We start from the raw sequence: 13396 nt of genomic DNA on the forward strand, positions 1-13396 counted from the left end.
TGTGGTGATGGATTTTAAAATATGCAATAATTATCAGAACCTCAGCCATGCCATTCGTAAACAGGGCATTTCTGTTGGATTTGAAACTCCTTACCATGTGGGTGGAAGAGACCAGTTTCAAGATGGAGAGTCAGCAGTAGATGCTTCCTCTGTTTCAGGCAAGAGATTTTCTGACTTGAAGATATCAACATATAAACATGTGTCTGCTTTATGTGTCACATCTCCAATTCACTGTACAATATTAACACATTTATGTCAAGTTTCTTTTCAGCTTCAAAGCAAAGCCATGTGTCACCAATTCAATAACTCCATTTAAGGGATTAAAGTCCACACCTATCTAGATGTCTACCAGATGCACACGCCATCATTATAACGATCAATTTGCAATCAGTATGCAAAATACACAGTGAATGTTAGAAACAGTTCACATGGGGTTGCTTGATGAAAAGCAAATAGTTCTACCTTTAGACAACTCCTTTGCTAAAATGTATTGACACACTCTTCTGAAAAGACATATCGTCAGTTATCCAGTGAGTGAAGAGAAAATTCATATTTCTGGACAACTTTCAGTGTCTTTTTTGTCGAGGTGGTTTCCATCAGCTTCTGGATAAAAGTACAAGAAGCCATGGTGGCAGTAATATTCTTGGTGACACAGACCTGAGAATACAGGAAACCCCGGACATCTGATCTGCGTTGTGATCTACTCTGACAGTATTATGACCCTCTGTTGGACATGACTCTTCTTAGGGGAATTTCCTAAAACCTTTAGCTTTTTGTCCTCCTGCTTTTTTCTGACTCTCTGTTTGTAACCTTAGGACTCAGGGCACTTTCCCTCTGTATTGCAGTGGGAAAGCACGGGCATCCTTCCTACACATGCCAGGAAGGGTGCTTGCTTTGTTTGGTTTATGTGTTGAAACTGTGAGTACCCTGTAGAAAGGTACACCACATACCCAGGGCGGGTACTGCACTGACTGGCTAGTAGTGGGATGCAGCACTGATTGTGCCATCCACCAAAATAGCCTGTCAAACATATATCATACTCAGGATGGCCTTTCTCAGTCATTAGCCAACCCTTAGTGGGACTTTCACTTTCACATGAGCACCCCTAGGGTAAGTCCTGAGAGGTGCAGCAAGTGATAGTTGAGCAGTGGGTAGATGCACATGCTTGTTCTCTGCACAGTTAGTGAAGAACATCAATGTGGGTTTTCCCTTACCTAAGGGGTGGCTCAGCCCATGGGACACATCCTGGGTTTTGATGATTCTCTTGCTGCAGCATTAGGGCTTTGGGCACTTTCCCACTGTAAATGCAGAGTGAAGGTGTGTGTGCGCCCTTCTTACATATATTAGGAAGTGATGTGTACCTGATGTTTTTAAACATGTCTCAAGCATGCCTTAGCAGGCCAGAGTGCGCGCTTGCACCAATGATGTTCTTAAACATGGGTCCAGCCTGCCATTGCAGGCTGGTGTGTGCACTTGCACCTCTGGTGTTTTTAAACATGCTTAGAAATGCCACTTCTAGAAAGTGGACATTTCTCTGCTCTAAAACTCTTTGTGTACCTTTTAGTTTACCTTCAGTCCACACTGGAGGCTGAGGTAGCACATCTGGGCATTTCCCAGTGACAGCTATAAAACATTGGGCATGCAACTGGAATGACAGACCTCTGCTATTTTAGGGCCTGGCTGGAAAGATTGGCGGAAGAGTTCTTGACACTTGGCCTCTGGGAGCCAGATCATGGCCCCACTAAAGAATAATATCTACATTCCATGGTCTCATGACAGACATGACTGAAATCTAGGGGAGACATCTGTAGTTCAAAGGGAGACCCTCTGAACCACCCCCACTTTAAAGGCACACTACAGTATAACTACTGGTGCCATACTTAAGCAGGGCTGAGAAAAACTTGTGGGGAAGTAGGATTGTAGAACCTGGAACTGAGTCGTGCACGTTGCCAGAGGAATCTGTTCTGCACAAGGAGGATTGATGCCATTGAAAGGGAATAGAATAAATTCCCGGGGAAGGATGGGTGCTAAAGGGTGCCACTGTGGCCCTTGAGGGTCTAGATTCAATTTCTGAAGGCCTTTTCTCAATCACCTTCATGGAAACTGAGATTGACTCTTTACTAATGAAATACTTGAATATTTCTCTCCTGGGGTTTGATAGGCTCCTTCAATTCAAGTTGAGACTGAGAGAACTGGACTAAGATGACAGAAATTGAGCCGCTAGGGATACAGCTTCGCAAATGTTAGCTTTTACTCTGTTCGTCAGGAAAGGTCATTCTGGTGCCACTGGTGCCCGGGAAATACTCAGTTGTTTTAGTCATTTGATTCATTTTCCTTGCATAATTTAAAACCTTTCCCATATTAGTTGTAGTTACTTCAATAAGAAATGTTGGGGATATCCAGGACTTTGCTGCAGCTTCCCTTAGTTACAGGACTGGCTGCATGTGCTTGTCCTCAAGCCTGGTCATGAATTTCTGTGAAAATGTGCTCTGGTTTGTATCTTGATCAAAGCATAGTGCTGTCAATGCTGGGGCAGATGCCTCTAATTCCAACCCTGAAGAATCAAGGGAGCTGGATGCAAGGCAATCACCCATTACTATATAGACAGCTTTTTTTTGGAAATGTGAAAAACTTTTAATAAATTTTGGAATGGCAAGAAGAGGATTGTCACCTACACTCTCCACATTGAGTAGACTGATAAAATTAATAGTTGTAAAGTTATGTTATTGACTGGTGATTCTTTTTACAGGTTTCATCAACCAATGATGAAGCCCCATCTTCCGCCTAAGGTCGATATCTGCACAGATGAGACTTGTTAATTTCCATGCACTTTTGCATCCCACTGTCATCTATACTTGCATGTGAGTGTGTGTTTTTAAATTATTTTTAGGCATGCATTCTTGAAGTCATCGCTGCAAATCCATAATGGAGAAAGGTTTAGGTATGTGTAAGTGAAGTACAAGGAAGATCATCAAGGCGGTAATATCTCATTGCACAAAGCCTACTATTTCATGTCACCTTCCTACTACTTGCCTGTTTGCCCACAAAGATGTGGTGAATGTGCAAAATGTAACCTATCCCGCTTTACTAGTAACTAGTGGATGCTGGGTGCTTTCTGAGCAGTTATGTGTAAGGTGGAGGGAGAGGATTTAAACTGTAGGCAGAGATGGTAGAAAAAGAAGGCGGACACACAGGCCAACAAAGTGCCAGAGTTATGGACATACCTCTTGTCTAAGAAAGATGACCAGGAAAATATGACTCATTTTAATTGCTTTTTCCTTAACGCCTATGAGATTCGACCAGTGAAACCCGCCCAACATCCGTCAAACGATGGCCAAGGAAGGCATTGCTGCTGGAGGTGTAATGGATGTCAACACTGCTCTGCAGGAGGTGCTAAAGACCGCACTCTTCCTTGATGGATGAGCCCGTGGTAGTTGTGAAGCTGCCAAGGCATTGGACAAACGTCAGGCTCACCTTTGTGTACTTGTTTCCAACTGCGACGAGCCCATGTATGTCAAGTTGGTTGAAGCACTGTGTGCTGAACACCAGATCAATTTGATAAAAGTTGATGACAACAAAAAGCTGGGTGAGTGGGTTGGCCTTTGCAAAATTGATCGAGAAGGCAAACCCCGAAAAGTAGTTGACTGCAGCTGTGTGGTTGTCAAAAACTATGGCAAAGAATCTCAGGCCAAAGATGTAATCGAAGAATACTTTAAAAAGAAGTAAACAGTCTTGAAATAATAATTGCTTTACTGAATTCATGATTTTATATGATTTTTATTGACCTTTATGCATAACTCACAAATGTAGTTAGATGTGCACTGTGCGTACGTGTATGAAATATACATGTATGCAATAATACATAATATGCATGAAAATTCAATCTAGGAAATATATATATATATTTATATAAGAAAGTGGTCTTGTTTGGGGCGCTGCTAGGGGAGTGGCCAACAACAAGCAAGTAAATGTATCCAACACCCAGATATTATTAACATTTGTGATTTTCACATGTATTTAGAAAACCACTTTTTCAATCCTGAATTGAGACTATATAGATTGTGTAGAGAGTGCAGTAAAGAGGATCAATCTAGCAGACATTTACGAGTTGGATATAGGCTTGGTAACATGCATATAAAAAATAATCATTATAAGGAAAACATTGTACAGGCTGATCATTTTTCAAACTGATTATTATTCCTAACTATACTGAAGAGCAAGGTATGTTTTAAGCATTGCATATATTAATCAGAGGTTGAGTTGGGAAATTGCAATAACACTATATGAAGAAAATATGCATATTTTTGCCTGATTTTAATATACAAATATATAAATTTGCAAACAAGCCTAAACAATGCACATGTGCAATTGTAATGTACACTACAATTAATTAATATGCCTTTTACCAAACCTTGGTAAATCAACTCCTTGGCTATTTGTGAGTTTGCCAATGGGCAATCAACAGGCAAGGTGTCTTTGAAGGAAAGACCAGACCACTAGCAAATCAACTTGAGCTCTTATCTCATTTGGCCTCTACCACTGATTAAGTCCAAAGAGGTCATGAACTGTGCCCACAACCCTGCCACAAACAACAAGGTGATGGATGGAATGCTTGAATCAATCTCATCCCCTGGCAATCACCCTGGGCCCACATTCCAGTCCACTGTGGTTTACCCACTATACCACTCTTGACAGAGGCCTCCCAATTGCAAATCTGTACTGACCCTAATCCTGGTCGGAACAGTCCATCCCAAACTGCAGGCGATACCCCCACCGGGAGGAAATACATGCAACGCTAGCCAGGTTTTGACCTCTTTGGACCTCTTCAGTAGGATGCAGCTTGAGTCAGATAACACAGTGAATATGGAACTCCTGTCTGAGCCTACCCGTCGCAATGACGGCACTGACTACAACAAAGTCAATGCCCTGGAGGTAATTGATTTAGTAACTCAGCTGCTGCATTTTCATGCCTGCCTTGAGATTTCCTATAAGCGTGTTGTAAACACAAAGGAGCTTATATACAAGCCGCTTGTGCCACCAGTGCATCACTTTTAATATGGGAAAAAGTGACGTACCAACAGCGCGGCAGGCTTGTATATATGCCCCAAAGGCTCTACAATTTGTTATTACTGATTTTGCAGTAAGCTGACAGAAAAGATGAGCTAGGGCATAAGTCGTCTGGTACCTTCCTTCAAGCCTCCTACTGGTCTTAGGCAAACGTTTTGCTTTCTTATTAGAATTATACATATACACAGCTTACCTTTGAAATTTGGCCTAATTCGTGCATCATATCCTGATGTTCGGCCCATCAATTTATCCAAAAAGTCAGAAGGAGACATGGTCTGTGGGGGAGATTTTCCATGCCTGGAATCATGTTCTTTACAGAAGGCCGCCCTAGAGAAACCAGGTGCCAGGGTTAGCTTTGAAATAAATGCAGAACACAGGTTGCAAATTATTGTCTCAATTTCAGGGGAGAGAAAAGGGTAATTAAAATGCACTTCAGGCACTGAGGTTGCTGTTTTAAAAAAATGTTCAAGGACTTTCACAAGTGTATGTTTTGTGTGCAGAATACCAGTGCCATTTTAAGCATTTTGGGGGCCATGGGCAAACATGTTTTGGGGGCCTCTGTATAGAGCACCATTTCATTTTATTAGCTATTTCCTGCTAATTCAATGCTCCATGATGCCAAACAACACAACCTATATGTTAAACTTTAACAGGATCACACAAAAACAGCAAATATATTTGTTGCTGGGGTCCCTAAAAATCCTTAAAATTATATTGGGTAGAGAGCCAGAGTGAGAAATAGGGGTAGAGAGAGATTCGGTGGAGAAATAGAATAGACAGAGGTCAAGCAGAGAGAAAGTTAACTTTCAGGGGGGAAAGGTCTTGGAAGCTGGGGGCCTTGATTAATTGCCCCCTATGTAGAACACTATGCAGTAATGCATATATGAACACATGGGCACGTGTCAATGTGCATAAATGGTACCATGTTGGAGTACACAGTGTAAGTAAGATCAGTAGCGGCCGCTACTAAGCACGGGTGGTGAGGTGGGGGAGAGGAGGGGTAAATGAAAAAAAGAAAAAATATACTCACTTACCTGATTGAAGCTGGGTGCTGCTGCCTCTGCTCTGTCTCGTGGCCGCAACAGGAAGCTCCCAGCCTCCCAGAAGCCCCTGTCCAATCACAACTCTGCCTTAAGCAGCGTTGTGATTGGTCTGAGCACCATGGTTCGGCACTCAAACAGGGGCTTGCTGGCTTTGCATGTTCCTCACTAGGCTGTGTAATGCAGCCTGGTGGGGAAGATGCAAAGTGCGCATGATGGTTTGACTGGCACTCTTGGGCCGGTCAAACCATCATGCGCACTTTAGAGTGTGCTTTACACCCATCCCCTGCCCCCTTCACTGGCCAGCCCAGCCCACCCGCCTCGCCCCACACCCAAGCAGGAAGGAAAACGAAAACAAATATAACGTTAGCTATTATCGTTTTCGTTTTCCTTTTCACACTGCTGGCAGAGCAGTGGGTACCTCTCTTGCGCCTTAGCGGAGGAGCCGCCACTGATTAATATAAGCTGTGTGTGTGTGTGTGTGGGCTTGTCCCCGTGTGTTTATGATGAAAGGTCTGTTAAAAAATAATGTTGGACTGTAGTTTGAGTATTTCAGTTACTTTGAAATTCTTTTACTAGGCCTACATTAAGGTTGTTTCGACTTTGAAATTAACCGCCTGCTCAAAGTGTCAACCAATGGGAGAAACGGAGGCTGTTGCAGATTAATGAGGACAGCAAACAGTTTAGGGGATAAAGTGTTGTGTTTGTGTGCTTTGCCAGGCCTTCGGACGTGAAGTGACCCTTTCCCCCACAGCACCACCACTCCCCTGTCTAAGGGCCATGATCGCCTGGTGTCCGCCTGTGTGAAACGGACTCTTTTACCTGTCACGTTTCGGCATCGTGGGGCAGTTGGGGCAACGAGGGGGGAGAGGGAAGCCGAAGAGTACTGTCAACCTCTCTCCACCTCCCTCTCCCGCCCCCTTCTCTCCCGCTGCTCCATCCTTTCCTCTCCTTATCTCCTACAGCTGCCTGACATTCTTTCCATGGCACGATGCCGCTGAGACATCAACACATGTTGCGTTTCTCGCATCCTGTTTTTGGATACGTGCCTCCTCTCAAGAACACTTGGAGACAACTGTGACTCTATCCACCAAGTGTTTGCTGGTAGCTTCTTTCAAACTCTGGAATAAATGAAGCGTCTTAAAGAACTCTGTTGTGTTTTCACTCTGCCTTTGCCCTTCAATCGGCCTCTTTTTTTCTCTACCTCTATTTATCTCTCGTTCGCTCCGCCTCAGTTCCTCACTTTTTGCTCCTCTCCCAATCTCACGCACACACAGCAACACCCAGTCTCCCTCAGTCCCTCTCTCTGCCTCACCTTCGCCCCTTTTCTCTCTCTTTTTCTCATTCTTTCTGCTTCTGTCCCTCTGTCTACATTACTCTATCCTACGCTTCTGCCTCTCTCACTCTATAGCTTCCTCTGCGTTCCTTCCTCTTCTCACCTACACTTTCATATTTATTTTCAGTATCTCGTGTCTCTCCATCTGCTGAGCTATAGTTATCTCTTCTCCTGTTTCTGTTACCCTAACTCAATCTCTACCCCCATTCCCAATCCCTTCTCTTGCTTCCTTTTTGCGATTCCCACTCCCTTTCTTTTGCTCTCTGTTTCTTCCTGTTTCTTTTGCTTTCTTTCTTGCCCTTTTTTCCAAACACACCCTCTTAGAGTGTTCTTTCTTTCTTCCTTTGCCTCTCTAGTTGTCTCTGTTTTTCTCCCAGTCACTCTGTGCCATATTCAGGCCCTCTTTTCACAGTGTATTGAACTCTCTCTCTCGCCATCTATCTTGGTTTCCCACTTTCTCTTTGTGTCTTTCTTTCGCTTTCTCTCACTATGTCATCGGTTCCCTCTTTCGCCCCCATCGCTCTCTCTCTCTGTATCTCCCTCCCCCCTCTAGGTCGCATGTTCTCTCACTGTCTCATTACCCCATTCTGCGTGTCTTTTTTTTTTATTTCTCTCGTTTACATTATATTTCTTCTTTCTCGCTCGTGCTCCTTAAACATATATTTATGAACCCGTGTTTGTAACATATGTGCTACATATTAGATATCACTCTCACCCGCCGTCCCTCACTTTCGCTCTGATAGTCTCTCGCACTGCCGAACTCCCCCGCGATCTCTCTCCCCAATCTCCCCTCACCCCTCTCCGTCGAGGTGCATGTCTCTCTTTCGCACCTTGCTATTTCGCTCCCCTTCCCCCCCCTCCCACCCCCAACATCCCCAGAAAGACTGTTATCCCACTCTTTCTCTGCGACCCGTTTCTCTTCTTTGCCAGTTCTCATCTATTTCCGTCTCTCGCATACCTTTCCCCCCGTTCGGTTTCTTTCTAGGTGCCCCCCCATGCAGCATCTCTCTAAGCTTGGTTCGCTCTCCACACATCTGTAAGCCTCTGGCTGTCGTCGCCGCCACCAGTGCACCCCCTCACTCTTTCTCTCAAGCCGCTCCCGTGTATTCAACAACAGATTGACCGCGTGCGTCTCTGGGTGCCGTGGACGGTGTACGAACTGTTGCGTTAGTCTGTTTAAACGACCGCGTTCATTGTGATATCAAAACACTAGACTGAGATATAGCGAGAAGGGAACTGTGTCTGTGGGGTATAGGAGGAGGTATAGTGGTTACTGTACCCACGCAGGGCCACCCGCAGGTACAGGCTTCTCCTGTGTCCACCCAGATAAAATAGCAGGCAATCCAAATCACCCCCCCCCCCTCCTCCAGCACTCCGTGCACCCCGAGCCTTTTGATCGCGGGTTGGAATAGTATAGTTTGGCATTGGCCCTTGGTGGCCCAGAACCACAAAGCGACCCCTGGTGGACAACAGAATGCTCCCTTTTGTTTCCCCAGAAATGACTGGGTCACGCTCTAGCGTGCAAACGTGTGGTTCCCAATTTTAGGCAGACAAACAGAAGCAAATGCAACGAGTGTGGTAGAAGTGCGCCTCGGTGTGCACGGGAGATGTGCAGATAAAAAGCCTACCTCTGGATGGGGGAGCAAGCCAGTTTCAGAAACTTGTCGATTTTCACATCCGTTGCCAAGAAACAGATGTATCTCCGTTTCCATTGAAGAAGATGCACATTGGAAAGGCTGCGTACGCAGACTTGAGCATGGACAAACGTTAAGTTAAGCGCCTCTAGCCAAAGCAGGCTCTTACCTGAAATGAAAGGTCTCCAGAAAAAAGGCACACAAGGCTGTCAAAATGCTGACCAGCTGCCGGTTCATTCCTCCTGTTTTCGGTGGTGGTTGGCGAAATGTTCCAGAAGCGGCTCCGAGGTGAGTAAGCCGGGGCGGGGGGCTCTCTCACAAGCACAGCGAGGGCTCCTTCAGAGGGCTCCGGCATCGGCGGCTGCTTCCCTCCACACGCACTGGGAGAAAGCGGTGGCGCGGGCTCTGGCGGGCAGGGAGCACGAAGGCAAAAGTGCCGCTCCTCCGACGCATGGTCAGGTCAGAGCCAGGCTTCTCATCGCCCGACGGGTGAAGGGCCGGAAAACGGGCGTGCAGCTCCAAGGAACGCGTTGGGGTGTTTAGGCTAAAAGAACGGCATGATTGAGCGAAAGCAAATGAAATCCAAAACAGCACCTGTTTTTATCTCTTCCTCTGGGTGGGAAAAAGTCTGTCGGCCGGGGATATTTAAAGATTGTGTTGGCGGGCGTGCTTTGTGCACAGCGGCTTCCTTGCTGCTGGCTCCCTAACAGTGCCGGAATGGAGGCGCGCCGAGAGGTCTTTCCCAGCCGCTGAATTTCAGCACTTGGACAGCTCCGCGCTGCACTCTGCGCATGAGCGGCGGAGCAGTGGGGGCCGGGAGAACCAGGGACAGCACAGTGCCAGCCCGCTACAGCTCACAGCGGGCTAAGGCGCGGGGAGAGCCGGGGATCCTCCAGATGAAATTCAAATGATGCATTATTTAACAAGTCAAGAAAAAGGCGATAAACGGGGAGGAGGGGTGATGGTATGGGATTACTGCGAGCAAGAAATAGGAAAATCTCAGAGAATGAAGAGCAACGGGGAGAAACTCAGGGGAAAGAAGTAGAAACTGCGGAGAGGGCGCGGAAGGTAAAGTAAGCAAGGGTATGTGGGGTGAGAGAGAGATGGCTAACCGCAACAGGGAAGAAGTGTGAAAGAAAAGGAGGGCGGATGATCAAAACGAGCGAATCATTCTTCCACATTGTGGCATGCACTGACTGACACTGTAATGAAGTTGCCTCGGAATGCGTGATATGTGGAATTCGATTCTTGGCAATGGCGACTCGTTTATGATTGAAAATAAATGGACTCACTACGAAAACATATGTTGTCTGACGCACTAAACAGCTTCTTTCTTCGTCACCTCTAGTCTTGGTGCTGTTCTAGCTTTCTGCTGGGTGATTGTTGCTTGGGCTGAGATTGGAGACAAGAAGTACAATGGTGGAACCAAAGAATTATAAGTTGGGCCCACTTTAATCATACATCCATGGGGAGACACCTGTCTAGGAGAATATTTACCTCCCACTTGGGGAGTCTAAGGACTGTGAAAAACCGTTGCATTTTGAATTGTCATTGCAGCCCTTCCCTAAAAGTTTTCCTTTTAGTTCCGGATTTCCAAATTGCAAATCGCGATCTGTGGTTAAAACAAAACCTGATGTTTGGAATTTGTTGCGCATTTTAATTATATCCGGCACCTGTCCTCCCATTGTGTATTTTGGTTGGCAAAAGAAGTACAGAAACTATTACACTGCCATTGAATTTATAAGGTCCCTACGGCCATAAGCTTGCACCTTAGAATCACTGTCAATTGCAGGTTTACACTGGCCAATGCTATTTCAGAGCTGTGTCCATCCCTTAGGACTAGGAACTGTCAAGTAAAGTTATCCTAAACTGTAAGAAATCTAGGCCATTAGCCCTGCGCTGGGCTGCGATGGTTAGAATAGAATTTTTTTCAGATAGAATTTTGAAAATAAAACGTGTGACCTTTATATCAGCATACCTGGTCGACGGATTCCAACACTTGATAATATTACTCTGAGAGATGTTCACGTACTAACTGGAATTAACCCGAACTTGATGCATTTTCAATCATATGTGTCCTTCAGTCATGGCACTCCGCAGGTGGTGCTAGGCTTTCTTCAGTGTTTTATGAAAACAAAGCAAAAGTTAAGGAAGATACGTGAGGGTAAGGGATAATAGGTTCATTTGGATGGGTTAATGCCATTTCTTTATTTTCCTTGTTTTTTGTGAATTTTGATTTTTCTTCATACTGTGGTGTGTGTTAGCTTGTGGGGCCTAGTTTGCTGTAGGGCATGGATGTATTTTTTAACTTCTTTTTAACATTTTTGCTGATTCTTGGCTAGAGATATTTTTTATTATTTAAGGGTCTTGTGGATGGTCTTTTATTCATGCCATAGTAGGCTATTTTTGTCTGCATGCTGGCTAGAGTTAGGGTTGCTCAAGGAGTCCAGGCCCATACAGCTAGGCATTTTCCTTTGTCCTCCCCAATGTGCTTGCTGGTCTTTGTGTGTGTGTGTGTGTGTGTGTGTGTGTGTGTGCATGTGTGTGCGTGCATGCATTCGTGTGTGCGTTTGTGAGATGGTTGATCAATTGCTTTTCTTCAACTTTTATAAGTATTTTGCAGGGGTAATTGGTGTCTTGTGCTGTTTGTGTTTGGAGTATTTTAAAGTCTATTTTAATCTTTTCTTACTGTTTCAATTTTGCCCTGTTATTTTATTTTTTATCTTGGTTGGATTTCCTTATACATTAGTGTTGCTGCTTTACCATTCGTGTATAAGGCCCATAGATACACAGACTTACATTTTGGATTTAAGTTTGTGCAATCCTTCTCTGTAATACTGCAGGCTTTTTATTGGTGAAGTGGGATAGGTGCCACAGCCAGGGTAAGACAGGAATGTTCTCTTATCCCTTTTTATACCATGACTCCTTCTTTACTGACCACATGGCAACCACCATTTTGTGTAGCCATTGTGTGTGTGTGATAAGCAAACAGCCATTTTGTATTTGTTTTCCACGCATCCAAGTTCTTTGCTGACCATGTGATGAGTGACTGCCCCTTTATGAAGCTCATGTGTGTGTGCGTGTGTGTGTTTGCCATTTTGTCTTCATTCTCCATGTCTCCTTCTTTGCTGGTCATGTGGTCATGGTGTGTGTGGTCAGTTTATCTTTGTTCATCAATATGATTTTGTGTGGCGGTCATTTTGTCTTTGTTCTCCATACTCCCTTCTTTGTTGGCAATGTTGTGAGGGATCACTATTTTATGGAGCCAGTGTGTGTTTCTGAATATCAGAAATCAGTTAATTTCACTTTTAAAGCCATTGTATTGGATCATTTATAGAAGACCATGTCATTTTTGTTCATGTTTTGTTTTTTTCTAAATATTTATTTGTGCTTGTGGCTGATTGTAGCAGTCTGTGGTACATAGATATTTTATTTCTTTTAGCCAATTTTCGCCAGCCCCTTTGCCTTCCATAGGTGCCCCATGAACCTTGGAGGGACACCTACTCCTACTCTATTAAGTTATCACATTTTGCCTATCACCAGTAGGAGTCCTATGGGTCCTGGAGTAACACCAGATATTTCTTTTAATCTAATATATTTTTATATTATTGTTATGATGAAGATTAATTATTTATTACATATATTGCATTAACAAGTATTGTCAAGTCTCACTCTCTTCCTTCTTATTTTTTATTGCCTGCAGGTGCAAGAGAAGATACTGACTGAAATGGAGAAAAATCTGTGACTTAGCTGATACCAGAGTCCGCAGGCATATCTGCTAAGTGCTTCTGCTTGTGCTGTTGTCCCACTCAATAAGTAGAGAAAATGGCCCAAAAGAATGAGGTTCCTGCCAAAAAAGTGGCCATTGAGGAGAAGAAGTCTGTCTCCAGAGCTGCCACGCCTCATTCTTTTTCTCACAATGTGGCATACCAGCTGCAGCTGCACCCTCCTCTTAGTAGTAAGTAACTGGGAGGAAAATCACCCCTAGATCAACAATGTCACCATCACCCCCCACCAAACCAGAAGCAGGTCTCTCTCAATGCTTACAGTGACTACAGTCATAGCTGGGAGCAGTGAATCTGAAATCAAATTGTCTCAGCAGCAAAGTAAGTCTTCACAGGAAACATGACAGCAACCCCAGCCTGCTACACCTGATCTACCAGAGGTGGGAGAAGAGCAGGGGGTCGAACTTTCTGCTGAACATGATGTTGTGACTGCTCTTCCACTGGACTCACCGTCTTCACAATCTCCTGCAAAGTATGGAAAGAGAACACTCTTATCTTCTCCAAGTTCCCCTTCTGATGATCTTGCAATGGATT

General features: G+C 44.6%; 1 protein-coding gene and 1 pseudogene across 1 annotated transcript in view; one reads left to right on the forward strand and one right to left on the reverse strand.

The window, feature by feature from the left end:
* GLRA2 (glycine receptor alpha 2) overlaps nucleotides 1-9825 on the reverse strand; it is a 938599-nt gene extending 928774 nt beyond the window's left edge. Inside the window, exons 1-2 of the mRNA XM_085622202.1 lie at nucleotides 9247-9825; nucleotides 5261-5394 (exon numbers count right to left, since the gene is read on the reverse strand). Of these exons, the coding sequence (XP_085478328.1) occupies nucleotides 5261-5394; nucleotides 9247-9314 (202 nt within the window). The 5' untranslated portion in view covers nucleotides 9315-9825. The remainder of the gene's footprint in view (nucleotides 1-5260; nucleotides 5395-9246) is intronic.
* LOC146805063 (small ribosomal subunit protein eS12 pseudogene) lies at nucleotides 3331-3735 on the forward strand (annotated as a pseudogene).
* Nucleotides 9826-13396: the final 3571 nt, after the last annotated feature.

This window comes from Triturus cristatus, chromosome 8, assembly GCF_964204655.1.
Source record: "Triturus cristatus chromosome 8, aTriCri1.1, whole genome shotgun sequence".
Taxonomy (NCBI): Eukaryota; Metazoa; Chordata; class Amphibia; order Caudata; family Salamandridae; genus Triturus; species Triturus cristatus.